Source organism: Nelumbo nucifera, chromosome 4 (genome assembly GCF_055504915.1).
Source record: "Nelumbo nucifera cultivar China Antique chromosome 4, China Antique-T2T, whole genome shotgun sequence".
In the NCBI taxonomy this organism is placed as follows: Eukaryota; Viridiplantae; Streptophyta; class Magnoliopsida; order Proteales; family Nelumbonaceae; genus Nelumbo; species Nelumbo nucifera.
This window is the reverse complement of record NC_142652.1, coordinates 57953915-57975742: the sequence shown is the minus strand read 5'-3', so window position 1 is coordinate 57975742 and position 21828 is coordinate 57953915. Positions and strand designations below refer to the sequence as shown.

Below are 21828 nucleotides of genomic sequence, written 5' to 3'. Positions count from 1 at the left end.
TTAATTTGTTGTAGGCCATATAATCCATCTTTATATTGAAATTCTTGCCCATCGCATATGCTACTCGCATTGATACTATCTGTATTTCAACAAGCAACATTTCCTCTTGTTTGTATATGAGGGAGTATGAAGTTGTCTTTGCCCCTTTCCTAATTGAGGTCCTATATAGCCACAATGTGTTAGAAAGTTTGTCTGCCATGTCTCTTTAATACTTATCCATTGTCTTATCATTTTTAGCAATGTTGTATTTGTACCTTCATCTTGCCCATTCCCTTAGGGGTAATAAGTTATTGATGTGCCTAGGCGTGTGTTGTATTATCCTAGGAGGTCTCTAACTTCTTGATTTTTTATAGATAAGATATTGTCAATTAGAATTCTCATGGGTACTCTCAATTCATGGATAATGTGTTGGCGTAGAAAGATTGGGACATTCAAGATTGCAATTTTTTTTTTTAAAGGAATTGCTTGAATCCATTTTGTGAAGTAATTGGTGATGACAATAATGGAGCAACAACTTCTAGAGGGTGGGTTTATTTTTCCAATAAGATCTATCACCCAAGTGTGGAAATGCTTTGGTGCGATGACTGGGTGGAGTTCGCTAGTACTTAGTGAACTCTTCGCCCATGAATTTGACAAATGTGACACTTTTTCACATGTTTGGTTGTGTTACCAAGCGTCCAATAGAAGTCTAGGTGTAATATATGGTCGCATAAGGTATTTTGTCCCTAGTGCGTTTTTGGCTCTCTACCATGGGCATCCTTTAAGATTGGTGGAATTTTGTTGCCCGCTATGCATTTTAAGGGTTTGTCATTAAAGAATCTATCATAAAGTTACCCATTCTACATGTAAAACCTTTTTACCCTAAATAGAAGCCTTTTTCTAGTTATTTTATCTATCAGTAGGGCACCTGTTGTGAGATATGTGATGTAAGTCCCTACAGTTAGCTTCCCCAACTGCCAAACTCTTGAATCTATTTGTCTCCAATATGCATTTGTCATAATTGTTCTTTACTTTCATCGCATCGCATTTGTCTTAATGTTTGGCAAGTGATATTCCATGCGTTGTAGTCTCCTATACAACATCGCAATCTGTTGGGGACATGGTTGAGCTGGCCCGGAGGCCCACAGCCATCTGTCACAGCTCGGCCACGTCGGCGATGTCCGGCGAGCTACGGCATTACCATGATCCCGCCGACCATGTTAGCTACGTGCCTCATGTATAAGCTTGCCTAGCAAATAGGGATGGGAAGACTACTCCACTGAGGAGTAGGACTCTACCCCCTATAACCTCGGTGGGGAGCACTGTCCCGATTTCCCTGGAACCCTACTCCGACCAGGATACGGACCCTCCGGCTATAAAAAGGTACTCCATGCTCACGGTAAAGGACCCCCAACTTCTAGCACCCATTCTACTAGTTAACTCAGATCAGCATCCCTGTAGCTCGACCCGGCCATCCACCCCCTCCTACTGACTTGAGCGTAAGAGTACTTACCCGGGGATAACTTCTCGGGCCCCTGATTTCTTCCTTGATTACAGGTCTTGAAGCGCGGCCTCATCCTTGAAGATCAGCCCCGACCTACCAGCAAGGACTATCTGGTTGCCATCCTCGGTTCGTGCACTACCTCGGTTTGAGCGGCATCAGATTGGCGTCGTCTGTGGGAACTTACAAGAAGCTCTCCTAAAAGAAAAAAAAAAGAATTTTTCTTGCCACGCAGCTTCAAAGCCAACTAAGATGCCTAAAAACCAGTTTAAATGATCAGTTGGCCTTCCCCATCTCGGGAAAACCGACACCACGACTCCTCAAACCAAGAAGTCCTGCAACCTTCAGCTGCAATAGATCCAGCGCAATTCCAAGCCATGCAAGAGAAGGTTGATAAGATCTTCGACTTCATACAGACACTGGGGTCTACTGCGCCACCCAACCAGGCCGTCCCCCCTCACACCTCGACACACACGAAGGACGATCCTCAAACCAAGGACCCCAAAGCGCACCAATCAGACGTAAAGGGAGAGTGGTCTGAGCGTATGAGGCAGGATAGGACCCGAAGGCCCGCCTCCACTGCCCATTCCCGTGGACAGGACCACCATAGCTAGACACGCCAGTCAGTGCGCATCTCTGCCAAAGAAAGGCTCGGCAAAAGGATGCCACCCTTCGTGGTCTCTATCGCCGAGTCAAGTTTGGTCAAGGATCACCCCACACGATCCAAGAGGGAGGCCATGCACACTACAGCTCCGGACAACAGAGATGTCGAGATTAAAGGGCTCCAGCAACTTCTGGAAGAGTTAGAGCGCACTCCGACCCATAAGAGCGCAATTCTTGCCATAGACCAACCTGTGTAGGCCACCGCGCATATCACCAAGGAGTCGCCCTTCATCCTGAACATCATGGACGAGATACCCCCTATTGGATGGCGAGCCCCCCAATTCGACAAGTACGATGCAAACTCCGATCCTTTTGACCATGTCGCGGTGCTCAAATCCCAAATGATGCTACATGGTGCGTTGGAGGGACTAATCTGCAAAGCCCTTGTAACCACGCTGTAGGGCCTAGCCTTGGCATGGTACTCCTCTCTACCGCCGAGGTCTATAACATCATGGGCCCAGCTAGTGACCCAGTTCCTATCACAATTCACCTCTAGTCAAAAGCAATGGAAAGCTTTGGCCAGCCTTAAGCAAGTTCGGCAGAGGAAGGCGGAGTCCCTTAGAGATTACCGGGCGAGGTTCAACAAAGAAGCACTCCAAGTCAGGGACTTAAATCAATCAGTTGCGGTGATGGCCATACAATACGGATTTCGCCCTTCCCCATTCAACTTCTCCATCTCCAAGAATCCTCCTCAGACGTTGGCCGCGCTAATGAGCTACGTGCAGAAGTATATCAACACTGAAGAGGCCCAGGCGCAACTCAGAGACGAAGATGAGAAGCTCGACAGAAAAAGAAGAGAGATCGACAAACAAAAGTCTGAGAGATCGGACAAAGATCACAAGAGACAAGATCGTCGGACCAACCATAGACCTCGCACCCCTCTTCCGACCTATCAGAATTTCACGCCACTTAATATTCTGTGGTCTGAAATCCTGATGCAAATCCGCGACTGCAACTACATCAGGTGGCCTGAGAAGATGAAGACACAAAGTAACAAGAGGAACCAGGACAAATATTGCGAGTTCCACAAGGACCACGGCCACGACACGGGTTTTGACCTGCACAACCATATTGAAGGTCTGATCAGGCATGGTTATCTCAATGGCTTCATAGACAGAAAAGAGAAGCCAGCCCAAGAGGAACGAAGGACGGATGAAGCTCAGCAACCACTGTCCCGAGGGACCCTAGCCGGCGTCATCCACGTTATATCAGGAAGAGCCACCGCCGGAGAGGAAAGCAACTTGGGTCGGAAAAGATATTCTCGACCATGCGAGATTGATGATCGAGGTCATGGGAGGAGGCACGACATTATCACCTTCATTGACAATGACCTCCATGGGGTCCAAACACCGCACGACAACGCCTTGGTCGTTACAGCCAAAGTGGCCAACTTTGAGTTGCGACGGGTCCTAGTCGACACTGGGAGTTCCACTAACGTATTGTTTGAAGATGGATTCGAAAAACGCGGCATTGATAGAGAACGGCTTACACCAATTAGCACTCCCTTGATGGGATTTTCGGGAGAGTCCCTCCAGCCCACTGGGAGGATAACTCTTCCCCTCTTGATTAGAGACAGCGATGTGACTGCGATGGCCATGGTAGACTTCATCGTGGTGCGATGCCCCCTCCTCTTACAACGTGATCCTCGATAGGCCGACCCTCAACGCTCTGCAGGCCGTAGTCTCAACATGCTACCTCGCCATGAAATTTCCAACCAAGTATGGCATAGGGGTGGCACGTGGAGACTAGAAAATAGCATGGCATTTCTATCAGCTATCCTGCTCGAGACGTTGATGGCAGAAGCATATGACCTACGTGACGAGGTAAAGGTGCAGCATGGCCAACCCGTGGAAGACCTCGTCCAGGTCCCCGTATTTGAAGATGATTCCGAAAAGACGGTCCAAGTCGGCTCCCTGCTAGGCGACCACCTCCAAGAGGAACTTGTGTGACTATTGAGGAATAATGCCAATGTATTTGCTTGGTCGGAAGAGGACATGCCTGGGATCGATCCTGAAGTTATCACACATCAGCTGAACGTCGACCCCCGTTACCGACCTGTGAAGCAGAAGAAGAGAAACTTCGCCATAGAACAGTGGCAAGTAATTGTTGATGAAGTACAGAAGCTACTCGACATCGACTTCATTAAGGAAGTTAAATACCCCGATTGGCTGGCCAACGTAGTGATGGTGATGAAGGCCAATGGAAAGTGGAGAATTTGCATCGACTTCACTGACCTGAATAAGGCCTGTCCCAAAGACAACTTTCCTCTGCTGAGGATCGACCAGCTCATCAACACAATAGCAAGACATGAGCTTGGTAGGAACATGGCCTATACTGCTACAAGGTGATGCCCTTTGGCCTCAAAAATGCCAACGCCACCTATCAGCGGCTGGTGAAAGAGGTATTCAAAGAACAGCTTGGTAGGAACGTGGAGGCATATGTCGACGACATGCTCGTGAAGAGCAAAAAGGCTGAACATCACCTGGCCGACCTCTGCAAATTCTTAGACACACTCATAAAGTACAAGATGAGGTTAAACCCAACCAAGTGCGCCTTCGGGGTTGGCTCTCGCAAGTTTCGGGTTTATGGTAACATAGAGAGGAATTGAAGCAAATCCAGAGAAGAAAAAAGCCATCCCTGACATGCCATCCTCCCGGACCCACAAAGAGGTGCAACGGCTCACCGGGAGAATAGCCGCCCTTAACAAGTTTATGTCCAAGTCCGTAGACCGGTGCCTCCCCTTTTTCAAAGCCCTCAAATGACCAAAGGACTTCCACTAGATAGAAGAGTGTGAGCAATCTTTCCAGGAACTGAAGCAGTACCTGAGCTCACTGCTCCTCCTAACTAAGCTGAGTCCAGGGGACAAGCTATTGCTCTACCCCTTGGCCGGAGATGAGGCCGTTAGCTCAGTACTAGTCAAAGAAGAGGACCGGGTATAGAGGCCGATCTACTACACCATTAAGGTCCTCAGCGGCGCAGAGACCCGATACTCCAATCTTGAAAAGTTGGCTCTAGCCCTCATCACCGCTGCCAGAAAACTCATACCCTATTTCTAGGCCCACAACGTTCGAGTACTCACCAACTAGCTACGTAAGCAGGTGCTACAAAGATCGGAAGTGTCGGGTCGCCTAGTCAAGTGGAGTGTTGAGCTAAGTGAATTCGACATCGAATTCCACCCCGGCCGGCAATCAAAGCCCAAACCTTGGAAAATTTCATCGTAGAATGTACATTTACCACCGAGGAATTGGCCCCACTGCCCCTAGTATGGACTCTCCATGTAGACAGCTCGTCAAACCAGTAGGTTTGAGTTCAAAGCATCCAACAATGAGGCTATGATTGCTGGGCTCCGCCGTGCTTTGGACCTCGAGACCCAACGAATAGAGGCCTTCAGTGACTCACAACTCGTGGTCAACCAAATCCATGGCCAGTTTGAGTTTCGAACTCCCTCTATGGCGAGCTACATACAAAAGGTGCAGGAGCTCATTCATTAGCTCGAGCATTTTGATATCCAGCAGATCCCTCAAGTCGAGAACGCCTGAGCTTACGCCCTTTCAAAGCTGGCCAGTTTGCCACAAAACGACCTTGACTTAGCCATCGGGATAAACACGCTGACTCAGTCGAGCATCGCACCAGCAGCCATCCTTATCCTTTTTGTGCAGCATGACCCATCTTGGATGGACCCCATAATCGAGTATCTTCGAGAGGGCACTCGCCCGAAGGATCGAGTAGAAGTGAAAAGGCTCCAACACAGAGCGGCTAGGTACTGCCTAATACAGGGTCAACTCTACCGCCGTTCCCACATGCTTCCATACCTGAAGTGTCTCCCCCTAGCTGAAGCAGACTACATTCTTAGGGAGATACATGAGGGCATTTGCGGAGATCACCCTAGCGTGTGCACACTAGCCCATAAGGCACTTCAGAAGGGGTTTTCTAGCCGATGATGAAGCAGGATGCCGCCCAGTCAGTCCGGAAGTGCGATAGTTGCCAACGTCACTCTAATCTCAATCACCAACCTGCGGCCCCTCTGAAGCTGATCACCAGCCCATGGCCTTTTGCCCAATAGGGAATGGACATCCTCGGCCCTTCCCCACTGCGGTTGCACAGAAGAAGCTTTGGCACGCATCACTGCCCACAATGCCCGAAATTTCTTTTGGCAGGGAATTGTTTGCCTCTTCGATATCTCGTGCGTGCTCATCACAGAGAACGAAACACAGTTCACCAACAAGAAGTTTGAGGCCTTCTGTGTCAACCTAAGGATCGACCACTGGACTACCGTAGTGCACCGACCTCAGAGCAATGGGCAGACCGAGTTAACCAACCACATCCTACTACACAGCCTGAAAACATGCCTAGATCAAGCCAAGGGAAGGTGGGTTGAGGAGCTGCCGAGCATTCTTTGGGCCTACAGGATGACCCCACGGACTGCCACCGGCGAGACCCCTTTCAGTCTGACCTACGGGGCCGTATCCATGATCCCCATGGAAATAGGTTCCCCGACCCTTCAGACCGAGCTCTTCAACGTGGGGTAGAATGACAAAGATCTACGTGCGGAGTTGGACCTAGTAGAAGAAGCTCGGGACCGCGCACAAGTAAAGATAGTCACACAACAACAGAAGATGGCACGGCATTATGATTCTAAAGTAAGAAGACGCGAATTCAAGACAGGAAGGAAAGCTCGGACCAAACTGGGAAGGGTCGTATAGAGTCACCAGAGTCCTCGGACCGAGTACTTATAGAATGAAGGACCTCGAAGGTCGTCCGATACCGAGGAGTTGGAACTCGGGAAACCTCAAAATGTACTACTAGTAGACCTAAAAGCAAAAAAAGTCTCCTTTTAAGCTACTTCTCCGACCCAGAGGCACGCACACGCCCACCGCACACACCACATGCACACATGCTAAGTCACACTGCCAATTGAGTTGACTCCGCCGATCCCCAAACGGCTGAGCCCATCACGCCCAACTCGGCAGCGTATTGCCAATCAAGCTACTCGACTCAGGTGACAATGACTGAGCCTAAACATGGAGAAAGAACACCCCCACCCACCAAGGTCTGAGGGCGATCAAGGAACTCCGCACAACTGTCGGCTTAACGATTGAGCTAGTTGGGAAGCGACTAGCCCTAGAAGGGCTCCAAAGGTCCCCGAGACCAGAAACTGAGCATCCCATGGCTGAGAGCTCGGGAGCCGAAATATCTCGGACAACCACACCTCAGTCGACACAAGACTAGGGGTGCCTAGGAATAGCCCAACCAGCTATGTCTCGGCCAACTACACCTCGGTCAGCACAAGACTAGGGACGCCAAGGCATAGCCCGGCTGGCTATGCCTCGGACAACCACACCTCGGTCGACACAAGACTGGGGATGCCAAGTAATAGCCTGACCGGCTATGCCTTGGCCAACCACACCTCAGTAAGCACAAGACTGGGGACACCGAGGCATATCGGTCAACTAAACCTCGGCCGACGTAAGACTGGTGAAGCTGAGGCATAGCCCGACCGACCATACCTCGGCCAACAAAATCGCACAAGATAGTGGCATAGCCAACCCGGCACGTACAAGATAGAGGTATAGCAACACATGATCAGACAAAGAAACATTGATATTCAACTAAAAATCGTTCATTACATCGTTCAAGGCTCGACATACCGAGCCCAAAAAAAAACAAACACAAAAAATAACATAGAAGGCAGCCGATCAATCCTCGGTGGTAGAATTAGTAGCACCATCAACAGCTTCTACCTCATCTTCAGCTCCCTCGGCGGATCCTTGCGGAGAATCTGGATCAAAGGCACCCCAACCCTACGACTCAATGGCCAACTCTGGGTGGCGGCGAAGGACCCTTCGTTAGAAGAGATTAAACCCAACCTCGAAGGAAGACTTGGCATACTTGTCCATTTGTAGTTGCATCTCCTCCGATGCCTTGTACTCATGGATGGCTTCCTCAGCAGCCTCCTGCCTCAACCTGTCTCTCTCAGCCTTAAGCTCGGCAATCTCTCGCTTCAGCTCCCAGATGAGACTAGCCTACTCGGCCAACTGTACCTTTAGCTCAGCCACCTCCCTCTCCAGCGTGGCCGACCGCTCCCCAGTGGCCTAAAGCTCAATCAACTAGGCCTTTTGCCGCAGGTACTCAGAGTGCTCCCGCTCGTACGATGATCGATGGTCTCAAAGACAATCAACCAGCACGACCGCTGCTCGTACCGAAAAAGAAAGTGAAACACAAGGAATAAGAAAAGAGGATTTTCTTGGGCAGTAGACCGTAGCAGCACACACTCCAAGGCTCCACTACCGACTTGACGGATTTTTGAGCTATTCACATTGTCATGATTCCCCACAGTAATTGCTCGAGAACCCCAAGCATCTCTAGAGGGATGAGCATCAGTGGCCATCTCCTCCCAAGTAAGCGCCGACCATTGGGGCTGTGGCAGAGTCGTCCTCGGCTCCCGCAGCTCGGTAGGAAAAGGGAGACCCCCGGGGATGCGCATAAAGAAAAACAACTCCTTCCAGTGCTTCACAGAAGAAGGGGCCCCGACCAATGACCAAATATTCCGTCGGGTGAAGAAGTAATAGTACCCCTATTGGTGGTGTTTTAGTTTGAGCATAAAGCTCACTATCCCCAGGGTTAGTTCAATATCGCAGATGGCACAATAGGACATAAGGCCGAGCAAGAACCTAAAGGAGTTTGGCATCAACTGCACTGGCAACACCCTATACCAGTTTAGCACCTCGGTGAACCACTCGCTCAACGAGAACCTTAGCCCAGCCTCCAAGTTGTGCTCATAAACGCACAGCTCATCGAGTTGAGCATCAGTGGCCATCTCCCTGGGTAGCGGACACCTCATTTGGTATTCCGCAGGAATGGCGTGCATAGCTCGGATCCAAGCCATATCCCTGGACGCCAAGACGTAGGGCGTGGTACTAGACTGGCGACCTGCCCGAAGAGGAAGCTCCGCCTCCATCCAAGAGGGACCAGCCTCAGCCTCCTCAAATTTGGCAGCCACGAAATCTCTCAGCTCAGGCTCGTAGGTTGAGCTACGAGAAGATTTGGATCCGAAACTACTGGAGGGCCCGAAAGAGGAAGAGGACCGATGAGATGAAAAGGACATACCAGACAATTTGCGGAGCTGAAGAGTGAAAACCACTGAACTAGACGCCGAGTTGTTTGCCGAGCTATCTGTCGAGCTAGCTGCTGAACTATCTGCCGAACTATATGACCGAACAATCTACCAAGCAATGAATGCCAAACACCTTCTTGAAAGCAATACTAAGGATAGGGGGTCCCCCCAATCTTCCCTTTTATAACCATCAGGGGCACAGACCGAGGAGAAATCAACGGTGCAGATGAAGCACCTTTGACATCGCCTTGGAAAGCCAATTGATGCGACCAATAACGCACGACAGCAAGCCTCAAAAACTGAAGTGGCACCCTCGATAGGCAGTAGTTGTGCCCATTAATTGCGCCGGTTTGACTACAGTACTAGTCCAACCTTCGACGCGGGGACCTGCCGTACCGGTCCAGCCTTCGACATAGATCCTCAGCTATGCCACTCAAATCCTCGGCTAGGCCATTTCAAGGCCACAAGGCTGTGCAGTAGTATGGCCGAGCACTCCCCCTCCTCAACAGTAGAACTGGGGGAGTGGTTCAGGAATCGTAATTTTGATTCTCATTTAAGTTCTACAGCCGGCAATTGGAGGACTCCTTAGCAACAATTGACACAGCACTGGCGATATGCATGCCCGGAAGTTCCTCAGCCAGGCAACAAACCTAGGGTACCTCATCCCTTGACTTCGGAACCGGGGGAGTGATGTTGGGGACATGGCTAAGTTGGCCCAGAGGCCCACAGCCATCTGTCATAGCTCGGCCATGTTGGCGATGTCCGGCCGAGCTACGACATTACCATGATCCCGCTGACCATGTCAGCTACGCGCCTCACGGATAATCTCGCCTAGTGGATAGGGATGGGAAGACAACTCCGCCAAGGAGTAGGACTCTACCCCCTGTAACCTCAGTGGGGAGCGCTGTCCCGATTTCCCTACCCTACTCTAACCAGGATATGGACCCTCCAACTATAAAAAGGTACTCCATGCTCAAGGTAAAGGACCCCCAACTTCTAGCACCCATTCTACTAATTAGCCCGGACCAGCATCCCTGTAACTCGGCCTGGCCATCCACCCCCTCCTACTGACTTGAGCGTCAGAATACTTACCCAGGGATAACTCTTCGGGCCTCTGACTTCTTCTTTGATTACAGGTCTTGAAACACAACATCGTCCTTAAAACTTGGCCCCAACCTACCAGCAAGGATAATCTGATTGTCATCCTCGGTTCGTGCACTACCTTGAATTAAGCGGCATCACTATCATATTTCAACAACATACTTTATGGGTTTTCCTTAATGCAATATTGCTTTCATTAGCACCTAGGCAACAGGCGTGTACTCCATCAATTATCTTGTAGTGAAGGACACTATTCACTAATTGGTATTGCAGGAGGACTTTGTTGTCTTGTGGTGAGGAAGTGGGGTTTTTATGCTTCTGAATTATAGGATATTTCCAATCTTCTTTATCAACTCTGTCTTGTGTTTTTACCCAATGTGAGAGGCTGTCAATGGATGATTGCCCTTGCATCTAGACACAGATTAAAGTGTTCTCATTGCAAGGTTGGTTTTTGAAGCATAGGCTTGCTAAGGCATATGCATAACAGTTATTGGCACAATTGCGATGTTGGTAGGTGATGGTTAGGTCATTTTTTAGTTTCTGGATGAGGGTCCTATATGGTAAGAGAAAAAGCACAAGAACAAAGAGAGAGAAACATTAAGGAGGAAATGTAATGTTCTTCGAAATAGAGAAAACCTTTGCCCCCAAACTGTCCTTTTAATGACACTTGCCAATGCACCTCATGGTACCATAACCTGTTTGGTGCGCCCCATGGTATTCTCAAGTAAGTTTTCTGATTTTCAGTATTTACACAATGGTCCCTTAGTCCCCATGATAACTGTTGTCAACACTTAATTCTCCCTTTGTCATATATCCCACACGTAGCCTGCCAAATCCTCATTTTCAAATTTAAATGACAAACCCCCCATGATATACGAAGAGACATATAACCAATTAAACTCTCCAACACATGAAATCCGCATGCGTTGTGTCCTTCATCATCACGCCATGAACAATTGCCAAACACACTCCATAATAATAAATTGTACTTTTTGATAGAATACTTCTATCAATAAGCGAGGGGTTAATATTAAGAACGGAAATGCCAAAATTGCCAGACCGATTTAATTAGAACATGCCTAAAATAAAAATGGGAAAAGACAACCTATGTTTATTGATAGAATATTCCTAGGGGTATTCACGGGTTGGGTTGGGTCGTCTGAGTCATTTTCTTCAACCGATCCAACTTAGTCGGTTTACTTATTGATTAAATTAAAATTGACCAACAATGAAGCAAAACTGACCCAAACATGAAGGGTTGGTTTATTGGTTTAGTCGGTTTTTATATATATATATTTTAAACTAAAATATCTATTTCTAAATATCTATTTATATTTAAGTTTATTTCTTTTTAGTTTTTATGAAAACTCAAAATATATATTTAAATCAATTAATTTTTTATGTAAAACTGATTTTTTTATCAATATATATTTAAATTTATACAAAACTGAATTAAATATTGTACCATTGTATTATATTTGTATTGGTTTTACGTTTTTAGTTTTTATCATAAATAACCATTTTTTTTAATGTTCAAACAAAACACAAATAAAATATATCAACATTTAACATATAGGGTAGGGACTAATTAATAATTACTTAAGTATATAGGATTGGTTCAGTTCGGTTTAATTTCGGTTTTCATGTATGAAAACCGAAACCGAACCGAGTTGTCGGCTTATTTTCTCATACAATTTGAAACCGACCGGTGGTTTTGAAAAACTGACCAACTTGGGTTGGGTCGGACCGGTTTGGTTGGTTGGACATTTAATGTGAACACCCTAAAAATAACATAAGGGCAACTATTACAAAACCTAAAGTGGAGGTTATGTCCACTGCCAAAGCAAATGCCAAAAATCTTGTGATGCCATGTACGGTATTGCACCATTCCATTCAATGATAGTGGTGTTACTGATGGTGCGTGATCTGGTGACTCCTAGCTGGATGATAGCTCGCCTAGCTAGCCAATTGAACTGCAAGGAAGAAGTACATAGAGAACCCGGGGTGGCTAACCCGAGGTGGTCACTCTGATGCTTAAGTTAGTACTAAGTTGGTTACGAGCTGAAAGCAAGTGAGTATGAGAGCTAGAATGCAGTAAATCACGCGTACCTGAGTCTCAAAAGTTGATGCCCTTATATAACTGGGTTGTCGTGGGTCTCACAAAACACCTCCGAAATCCTCGGCCCGCACCGTTAGGAGTCTGTTCCGCCCCAGGAGGTGGATAACATGCTAGCCGATAAGGCCTATCGTGTCCGTCCGATTCGGGCGGGATAAGGATAAGTCCCCCGGTTGTGTGGCATGATCTCGAAGAGCTTAGAGATGACTAACATGCTTCTAAAAGTCTAGCATGTCACCTCAGTAAGTTAGGCAACCCCAAGCTACCCAAATCTCGGTCATTGCTGAGGTACCCGAGACACCCGAGGTGGTAGGTGGTGCTGAGGTGGCGATAAATGTTGATTCACAGTTTAACTGTTAAGTCGCATCCACGTGTCCTCTGCTCACTAGGTCGGGCCAAATCACCCCTCATCAATTGCCCCCACTCCTCGTGCTAGGGGTCCCGAACCGGTGAGGGGAGTTCATGACGAGCTCGGGTGGATTTGGCCTGGTTCCCCTCTAGTTGATGTCTGGTCTAGCGGTCAAACCACAATAACCCACCCGGCTCGATCGGGAAACCAGATCGCGTGTTGGGGACGCGCGGACGCCACACAGGTTTATAAATTCTACGGACGTCAAAACACACGTGTGAGCATCGAAAAAAACCGGCTCACTTGCTACTTGGGCTGGATTTGGAGTCGCCACCCATCAGTTTAAGAAATGGAGGTGATGGGACCTCTGCGAATGATTTTCAAAATGCTTTGTTTTAATAGTGACTCCAAAACCCAAGGCACCAGTCCAACCAGTCTGGGTAAGACATGGATGGGAGAGGGAAGGGGTTAGGCACCCCTCTCCCGAGTCCAATAGGTTGGGCTATTTACTTATTTTTCATTTACAAATTATTGACCTATTTACTCTTTTCCTCTAAATGTCTTTTTCTTCCCCTTTCCTAATCTACAAATACTCTTCCCATCAAACGGACCACCCAGTCTTCCAATATCTTATTCTCATTACCACTATTTCTCTTATTATTTTCTTTTATTCCAGATCTGTGCTACTCACTACTACCATCTCCTCCCCTCATGTCAATCTTAATCCCTTGAGCTAAACACCTTTTTTGTACTATGATCATTCTTCTAAACTTCAAAGAAAAGCCTAATCCCTAAAGATGATCACAGTAAAGGGGGAAGGACCTACAACAAAACTATAAGCAAATGGCTCGATAAAACAGTTAGAGAGGAAGATAACCAAATGAACTGTGAATCCTAGTAGATCTTCAACCAAATTAAAATCTATCTTCTAAAACAAGCAGGATGAATAACAGAACCAAACTACTGCCATACCATTACTTCAGAGGTAAAAAAAAAAAACAATTGATAATAAAGAAGAGAAGAAGTAAAAGAAATCACGAGATTAACTATTAGGTTCTGGTGTCTCGGGAAGCGTGTTGTTAACCACTTTGGAACACCAGTTTCAACATTTATAAATTTTTCTGATTCTCAAAATAACTACAAATGCAGTTAGTGGTAAGAAAGGGGTCATATCCACAGGGAAGCGAGATTGCAGAAACACAAAATTTAATTAATTAAACTGGAATCCATTAAAATAAAACTCTAACAAAGCTAAAAGTGAAACATGCAAAAAGATAAATTAATGACAAAAATAAATAAATAAATAAACTAAATAGAATGTTTGCAACTTGGTCAGAGGTAGTAGTCTCTGGATCTATCCTTTGACCCTCGAACTCCTCGAGCTAGGCCTTCTGTCTTACTTGGCCGAATTTCAGATCTGCAGAAAGGAAGACAAAAATTAAACTAGATAAAAGTAAATTACAGAAATAAAAGTAAGGACTGGAAATTAAAGAATGGAAAGTAAATCTGAAACTAATGGAAAATTGGTTGGGATCCGGATCTAAAGGTGGCAGAAGTGGTTATGCGAACTACAAGCAAGAACCTATCCTCTTGCTTGGGCGTTCTCCTCTTCCTCTACCCTTGAACTTCTCAAGAACAGTCTTCCATCTTACCTGGGGGTAGAATCCAAACCCTTCTCAGGACCCCTTGGGTCCTTTTTATAGAGAAGGGTGGAAAAAACTGGGATTAGAGAGAAAGAGGGGGGCGGCAGCTAGGTTTTAGTAGATATATGGGCGCCCTAGGGTTTAGAATGGAGGGTTAGGATTGTTTTAAGGTGATCCTAAGGCTGAGAAGAGAAGGAGAGGGCGCCCAATATTATGTAGGGCTGAGATTTGGGCACCCAGAATTGGATGATGGAGATTTAGGCGCCTATGGCTGAAAGGTGGAGATTAAAAGGAGTGGGTAGCGCCCTAGGGTGAATGGCTGAGATAGAGAGTGAAATAGAGGGCTGAGATCTAGTGGATAAAGGCTGAATGGTGAGGATTAGTAGTTAGGTGGCACCCTAGGGTTAGAATGCACTCCAAAGAGGGTGCCTTAGAATGAAGGGTGGAGATTGGACGTTAGGAAGGGATGAAAGGTGAGGATTGGGCAGTTAGGGGTGGCTAGGGTTTGTTAGAGATGAAAAGAATGAGCAGAGAGGTGCCCTAGGGTTTACTAGGGAGAGGGGAGTATGCTAATATAGTAGGAGGGGCGCCATTCTGGGTTTAGTAGATAGGAGGCGCCCTCTTGTGCTCAGTTTTTCACAAAAACACCCCCTCTCTCAGTTGGAATTCACTCCAGCTTCCCAAAAACTGCATTTAAGCCTTGAAACTTCCCCAGTTTTCACCAATATTTGCACAAAGACCTTTAAATGTCACAATATTGAATTTAAATGGGAAAAATGGGACATTTTGACTATTCTAAGGCCTAGAATACCCCTGAAATGATGCCTTTAAGGCATCAATCTACAGAGTTATCAGGTTCTAGGGTAAAAGGAATTTTAATCCTCAAAACAGAAAACAAGAACCTAAGCCTAAATCTGGGTTGGTACCAAGAGGTATGAGAGCTGAAACAACCCATTCCCTCTACTAGCTCCAAATGCCTGCAAAATGCAAAGCTAAAACAAACATAAAAAATAAAAATAAAAAAAAATACATAGAATGATAGAGAGGGAGTTACCTGAGAAGGAGATGGCTTAAGGAATATTTGCACAGGAATACTAGCGATGTCGAGTTCAATCCAACACGATTAGACGAGGATAACTTCAACTAGGTATCGGTCTCCTGATCACCAGTAGCAGGTTTTTGGTGAACAGTATTCAAACAGGGGAGCTTGAGGAGGAGGAAGGTTGTAATTGACAGCACTTCCGAACGAGCTGACGATGAAGATAGAGACGGGAGAACCCTGTGATCAGACGTGAAACACTTGGTTTGCACAAGGGTTCTATCCGTATGGGAGCTTGCTCTGTAACTCCTCTACTTCATGTTGAAGATGGGATAAGTGATGAAGGAGCAAGGGATCTGGGGAAAGAAAGAAATGAAGGAAAAGAATGGAGGGGAAGTTTTATAGGGCAAGTAGGAGAAATCGAAGGGGATTCGTTCGCCACCGCTCTGATTCACCGCTGTTGAGAGGAAAATGTCGATGAACAGTAACTCTCTGAAGCCATCACCCTTGTGAGATTACGTGAAGAAGAGTGGGTGAGGCCGGTGTGAAGTGACCGCCACTCCGCTAATCGGCCGCTGCTCTGTTTCAGTCCAAAGGAGGAAGAGTCCAGATCTATCGCTGTTGCAACCTGCAACGGCGATGACGAGAGGTGAACCGAGAGAAAACCGGGTGAAAGGAAGGAGAAGAAGAAAAAGGAGGAGGAGGAGAAGGAGAAGAAGGTAAGAGAGAATGATCAATGGAGATAGATTTCTGCCGACCCGCCGCTGTTTGTCGAAGGGTGAGGGAGAGTGAACAGTGAATAGTCTCTCATCAGCTCAAATGAGGGATTTAGGTTAGCATTTATAATAGGGCTAGTGGCAGTTTGGTAATTTTGGGGTTCTAAGGGTATTTTGGTAATTTTGATTAAATGGGTCAAACCGGGCTTAGGAGGGTCAAACCAGGTCTTCTGGTTCATTAGTGGGGATTTTTGGGCAAAAAACGTGCATGTGTGGTTCAGTAAGATCAACCGAAATGGAATCTTTTTAGGTGGAAGGGTAAACGAGGGTATCTTTGGATAAGTTTTTATAGGCTAGGGTTTTTGGGTAGCCTGAGCTGATGTTGAGGTGGAATCTTTGTGTGATCGAGGGTAAACGAAGGTGTTTTGGGCTGGAATTTCATATCTAGGTATTTGGGGGTGTCCGGGATCTGATGATGAGGTCTGATCAGTCTTAGAGGGCCAAGATTGAAAGAATTTGGGTCAATGAGACGTTTTAGAGAGGAATTTGTATGTGATGAAAGGGCAAATTAGGAAATCTATGGTTAAAACTTCATGGGAAGGTGTTTTGGTGTGTCTGGAGTCTAAAGGTGTGGTCTAATTGGTTTGGATGTGTCAAGATCAAGGTAATCTGGGCCCTAGATGTTTATGTTTATGAGGATGATCAAAATGGAATCTTTGTTTGATGAGGGGGTAAACAGGGGAATCTTGAGGTGAAATTTTACGAGTAACTATTTTGGGAGATCCTGGGTCTGATGGTTGTGTCTGATCTAATGATTGAGGTGTGAGTAGGGTTGATCGGGGCCATCGGATAGGTATCGTGTAGGTTTAATGGTGAATCTGAGGGTTTTCGGGGTGAAACTTGGGTCTTTGGGTTTTTGGGTGTTTTGGAGAGGTTGGAAGGGTGTGATTAGGTGTTTGGGGTGAATTGGAGGCTCAGGTGATGGATCGAGCAAAAATCAGATGCTGACAGCGCGCTCAACTGACTTTGGCCTCGGAAGACGTGCAACCGGTTTCCACGAGAACCGTCGGATCGCGTTGATCTAGACCGTCCAGGATCGACCACAGTTGCTATAAATAGGGGCCTTGGGGTCTCATTCTCTTTGCCTTATCGAATTCCTAAGGTCACGTGTCTGCTCCCAAGTCGATGCTATCTGCCCTTGTCTTCGAGGTCGCCTCATTTCCCTCTTCGGTCCTAGGTAAGTCGCCTGCTCTGTCTTAGTCTCCTTGTCTAATTTTTTTCCTTGGTTAAATATGTCTAGCAATAGTAGCTCGGGTAGTTTTCTTGAGGTGAGTGGTGAATCCATCGGTGCTGAGGTAGATGCCTTGGCCCCGAACATAGAGTCGGGTCCTACCGAGTTAGTGACATCAACACATAGTTTTGAGTCCAGCCCAGCTGAGGAGGCCACTTCGGTACAAGAGCATCAATCTTCTGGGAAGGAAGCCTCATCATCTCGCCACTCTCGGGGGCCGGATCGCTTCGGTCATTCTGTTATGACGGCAAAGAGACTCCGAGTGCTGGCTGCCCACTACAAATTCCTCGATGACCACGGCTGGAGTATCCCCTTAAAAGGGTATCCTTGGGACCATGATCATAATGAGATCATGGTCTTCGAAGAGCAATTAGTTTCCAGACCTTGCTTCCCACTCCACCCTTTCATTATTGAGGTCATCATGTTCTTCAACATTGCTATAGACTAGCTCCATCCCAATTCAATTTGTACCATTATAGGAATCATTTCCCTTTTCTACAACTACGGTAGACCTTTGACCTTAGATATCTTCAACTCGATCTGTTCTATCAAGAAAAATCCCGTCAGCCTTACTTCGACAGAAAAACATAGCTATTATATCTCCCATTGACTTGGGTACAAAGTCTTGCATGATTACCCCAACAAGGTTCTGGCCTGGAAGAGACGTTACTTCATTGTTACTATTGCTGGGGGGTGGCCATTCCCGACACATTGGAGGATGGCCATTAGTGACCCCCGTATTAAGCTAGATAAGCAGATCAAGAAAGAAATCTGCTCTTGGGCGAAGGTTGGGTTAAAGCTGGAAGACTTTTTGACCGAGGAAAAGCTGGTTAAAACCGGGCTGAGTTGTTTGGGTAGGTCGCCACTTTGGTACGCACACACTTAGCCTTTCTTGTTTTGTTACTTCTGCTAACTAGGCACTTTTTTCCTCACAGGCATCATGGCTGATGTTTCGATCTCGAAACTGTTCACCGACATGAAGAAGAAGAAGAAAAGGAAGATGTCCCGCACTGATGCCCCAGCGGCCGAGCCCGTTGTCGTGCCCTTCCACACCTGCTACTTCAGCAAAGAGAGAAGAAGTCCCAGTTATCAACCAAGTCAAAGAAGACTAGGGAACCAGGTCACCACTCCGCGAGCCCGAGGTGGCCCAAGAATCTAAGCCCCGGTCTAGTCAATCTGAGGCTGCCACTTCTAGCGTGATCCCTGAGGAGGGCCAGAGCATTTTTTATGCCCAGGGAGCCACTCTCTAAAGCAAGGAGGTTGTCTTCCCTGTTAAAGTCTCCAAGTATGCCAGGATGATATGTTCTAAGCTCACCACCACAGCTTGGGGTCATCTTATTGTGGTATGTTTCCGAACTCACTTCTCGGTTGTTTGCATTTCCCACTCTTCTTAATAGTATGCTCTTCTTGTAGATGAACTCAATGATCCACTCACTGGTAGAGCAGTCCAACCAGCAGATGGCATTGCTGCAAGTCTTCGAAGCAAAGGTGAAGGCTCTAGAGGCCAAGGTGCAAGTAGTTGAGGCCAAGGCACAGGCCGCCGAGTCTAAGGTGATGGAGTGCTAGACCAAACTGTTGAAGGCTGTGGATTGTGCGAGGAAGTGGGAGGCCGAGGCAAAGCGAAGGGACGAGCGCATTCGTGAGATGACAAAGGAGATCGAGGAGCATAAGGCTACCCTTGCCGACTGTGAGGCCATCTTCACTCAGGAGATCAAGGAGGCCGGGGTTCTTGCCGTCAAGACTTATAAAGCTTCTCTAGAGTTCAAAAAATTTGTGCAAGAAACTGCTACTTCGGTGTTCCGTAAGGGCTTCAAACTTTGTCATTGGTTGGCCAAGCACGCATTTCCTCAACTCGACCTCAAACCGCTTACGACTGTTGGAGTTACTACGAAGATGGTGATCCAATCAAAAAAAGAAGACCTAAACTCCGAGGAAGAAAGCAATGATGGAATCAGTGAGGAGGTTGAGGAGAAGTCAAGTAGTCCGGATGCGGCAGTCGATGAGGTCATGGAGACCAATGAAGTTCCTACTATAGATAAGTTTATGGAGGTTGAGTCGGCCAAGGACTCCAAACATATCAATGGTTGGACCTCCCTATATATACAATGTATGCCGAGCCTCTGAGCTAGACCTAGTAGAACCTTCTTTCTTTTTCTCTTTTTTATGATTGTACTAGAACTACTTTTACAAAGTAATGAATTGTCACTTTTACCCCGAGGTGCCGAGTTGATGAGCTAGGCATATTTAGGAATAACCCGAAGTTGATGTATGCCAAGGCAAGCAGACACTGTGGAGTATAAGCCCAACTTGCCTGCACACCGATGAGGGGCAAGTTGGATTTGTCCTGTGCCCATGCTTAGAACCGACTGGGTCTTATGCTGCCATCGAGGTCACCTATTAGCTCGGTGTCGTGGCCCTTGGGCCTTGGGAGCGACTCGTAGTCCACTCTCCACTGTGCGATCTGACCAACTCACTGGTCTTCTTGACTTAGAGAAATTTTTAGATGTCTTACTTCCAAGCTCATAGGTAGTATCTTCTCAAATTATTGACATTCCAAGCACGGGGCACCTACTTCCCTTCCAACGTCTTGAGCTCGTACGTGCCTTTTCCGAAAACCAGTCTCACCCAGTATGGACCCTCCTAATTCGGTTCGAACTTACCCACGCCGAGCTCAGGTACCATCACCTTCCGAAGTACTAGGTCACCAACTCAGAACTGGCATCTCTTGACTCGGGCGTTGTAGTACCGAGCTACCCGCTGTTGGTAGGCCACAGTCCAGATGTAGGCCAGGTCACATACTTCTTCGATTAAGTCGAGGTTCATCCAAAGTTCATCGTCGTTGGCCTCCTCATCATACGCCTCAAGTCACAAGGTCGGTACTTCAATCTCAGCTAGGATAACGGCCTCCGTACCATATGTCAAGTTAAACAGTGTCTCACCTATTGCAATCTTGATGGTCGTTCTATAGGCCCAAAGGACACTAGGCAACTCGTCCACCCACAAACCTTTAGCTCGCGCTTACCGAGCTTTCAGTTTGCGGAGGATGGCCCTGTTCGTCACCTCGTCTCGTCCATTTGCTTGTGGGTGTGCTACCAATGTGAAGTTCTACTCGACCCCATCTCAGCACACTAGTTTTAGAACTAGATATTTTTTAATTGCTTCTCATTATTTGATATCAACACCTTGGGTAGTCCAAAGCGGCACACTATGTTCTTCCAGAAGAAGTTTTGCATGTTCCGGGCTGTGATCGTCCAAAGCGGCACACCATCTCATTATTTGCTAACTTTGATAGTGCATTGGCCTCGACATTCTCTGACCTCAGTACTTGCCGGATGAGCCATGTGTTAGACAGTTTTGTATGCCCTTAACTTCAATCAGAATGATGTACTTTATGAGTTTATTGTAAATGAATAAAGATACATATTTGATTCATGTTCCCTTGGTATGTTTCTGTGTAATACCCTTAAACTGGACACTTAATGAGACTCGTGTTAGTTTAAAATGTTCACAGCCAGTGGGTCGGTCTGGGGAGACCTATCCTGACAAGGCTGACACTATGGTGCCACCAAGTCGGTTGGGGTGGCCTGTCTCAGCTGCTAGGGTGAGACCCTAGGCACATACAGTGTAGGATTAAATGAATCTTTGAACTGGACCAGATTTCCAGTATTGCCCTGGACCTTGGAGATTGATGGGCAAAACTGGAAAGTTACACCCGACCCCTAGACTCGATTATGATACAGCACTAGGTGTCGGATTGGGCTATCTTTGATGTACCAATCAGTGAGATCCTTAGCGGGGGTCAGACCCTGGGTATGTTGGGACAGTCCGAGAATTCATCTGAGTGGGTGATCATAGTGACAGGATCAGCCCCTTTGTCGGACAAAGGTAATGATCGGGGATGCACTCTCACTGATGGAAACCAAGACTGCCGGCAGCCGATTTCAACCGTTGAGATTTGTTTTGAAAATATATTTTATATAGGATATAAAAGTATATATATATATTATGGTTTCTAAAATGTTTGCAAAAGGTTTTAATTCCCGGGATCCATATAAGTGGAGAGTGCAACACTGTTCCTTGCAGCCGAGGGAGAGGTCCTCTCTTGTCGGACAGTGTATGATCATTATGGGCTGAGAGGTTAAGTGTAAGACCATTGAGGATAACACCTGATGGGCTAATCTTGCATCTGCCCACAGTCCCTGGGTGTTACAAGGTGGCTTGGCCCAGGGACCACTTAGTGTAAGTGTTGGGCCCATAGAGCCCATTTGATGGGTTTCAGGGGGTACACTGTCTTCAGCAGTGCATTCGGCCAGGCC

At 46.9% G+C, this 21828-nt stretch overlaps 1 protein-coding gene across 1 annotated transcript; it reads left to right on the top strand.

The window, feature by feature from the left end:
• The first annotated feature begins 2772 nt into the window (after positions 1-2772).
• On the top strand, positions 2773-3795 carry LOC148800551 (uncharacterized). The gene has a single exon (XM_088903782.1). It carries the CDS (start codon positions 2773-2775, stop codon positions 3793-3795), a length of 1023 nt encoding a protein of 340 aa, XP_088759908.1.
• The last annotated feature ends 18033 nt before the right edge of the window (positions 3796-21828 follow it).

What these genes read in the sequence shown, in the direction of transcription:
- LOC148800551 (XM_088903782.1), top strand. Translation starts at nt 2,773, where the DNA reads ATGGCCATACAATACGGATTTCGCCCTTCCCCATTCAACTTCTCCATC.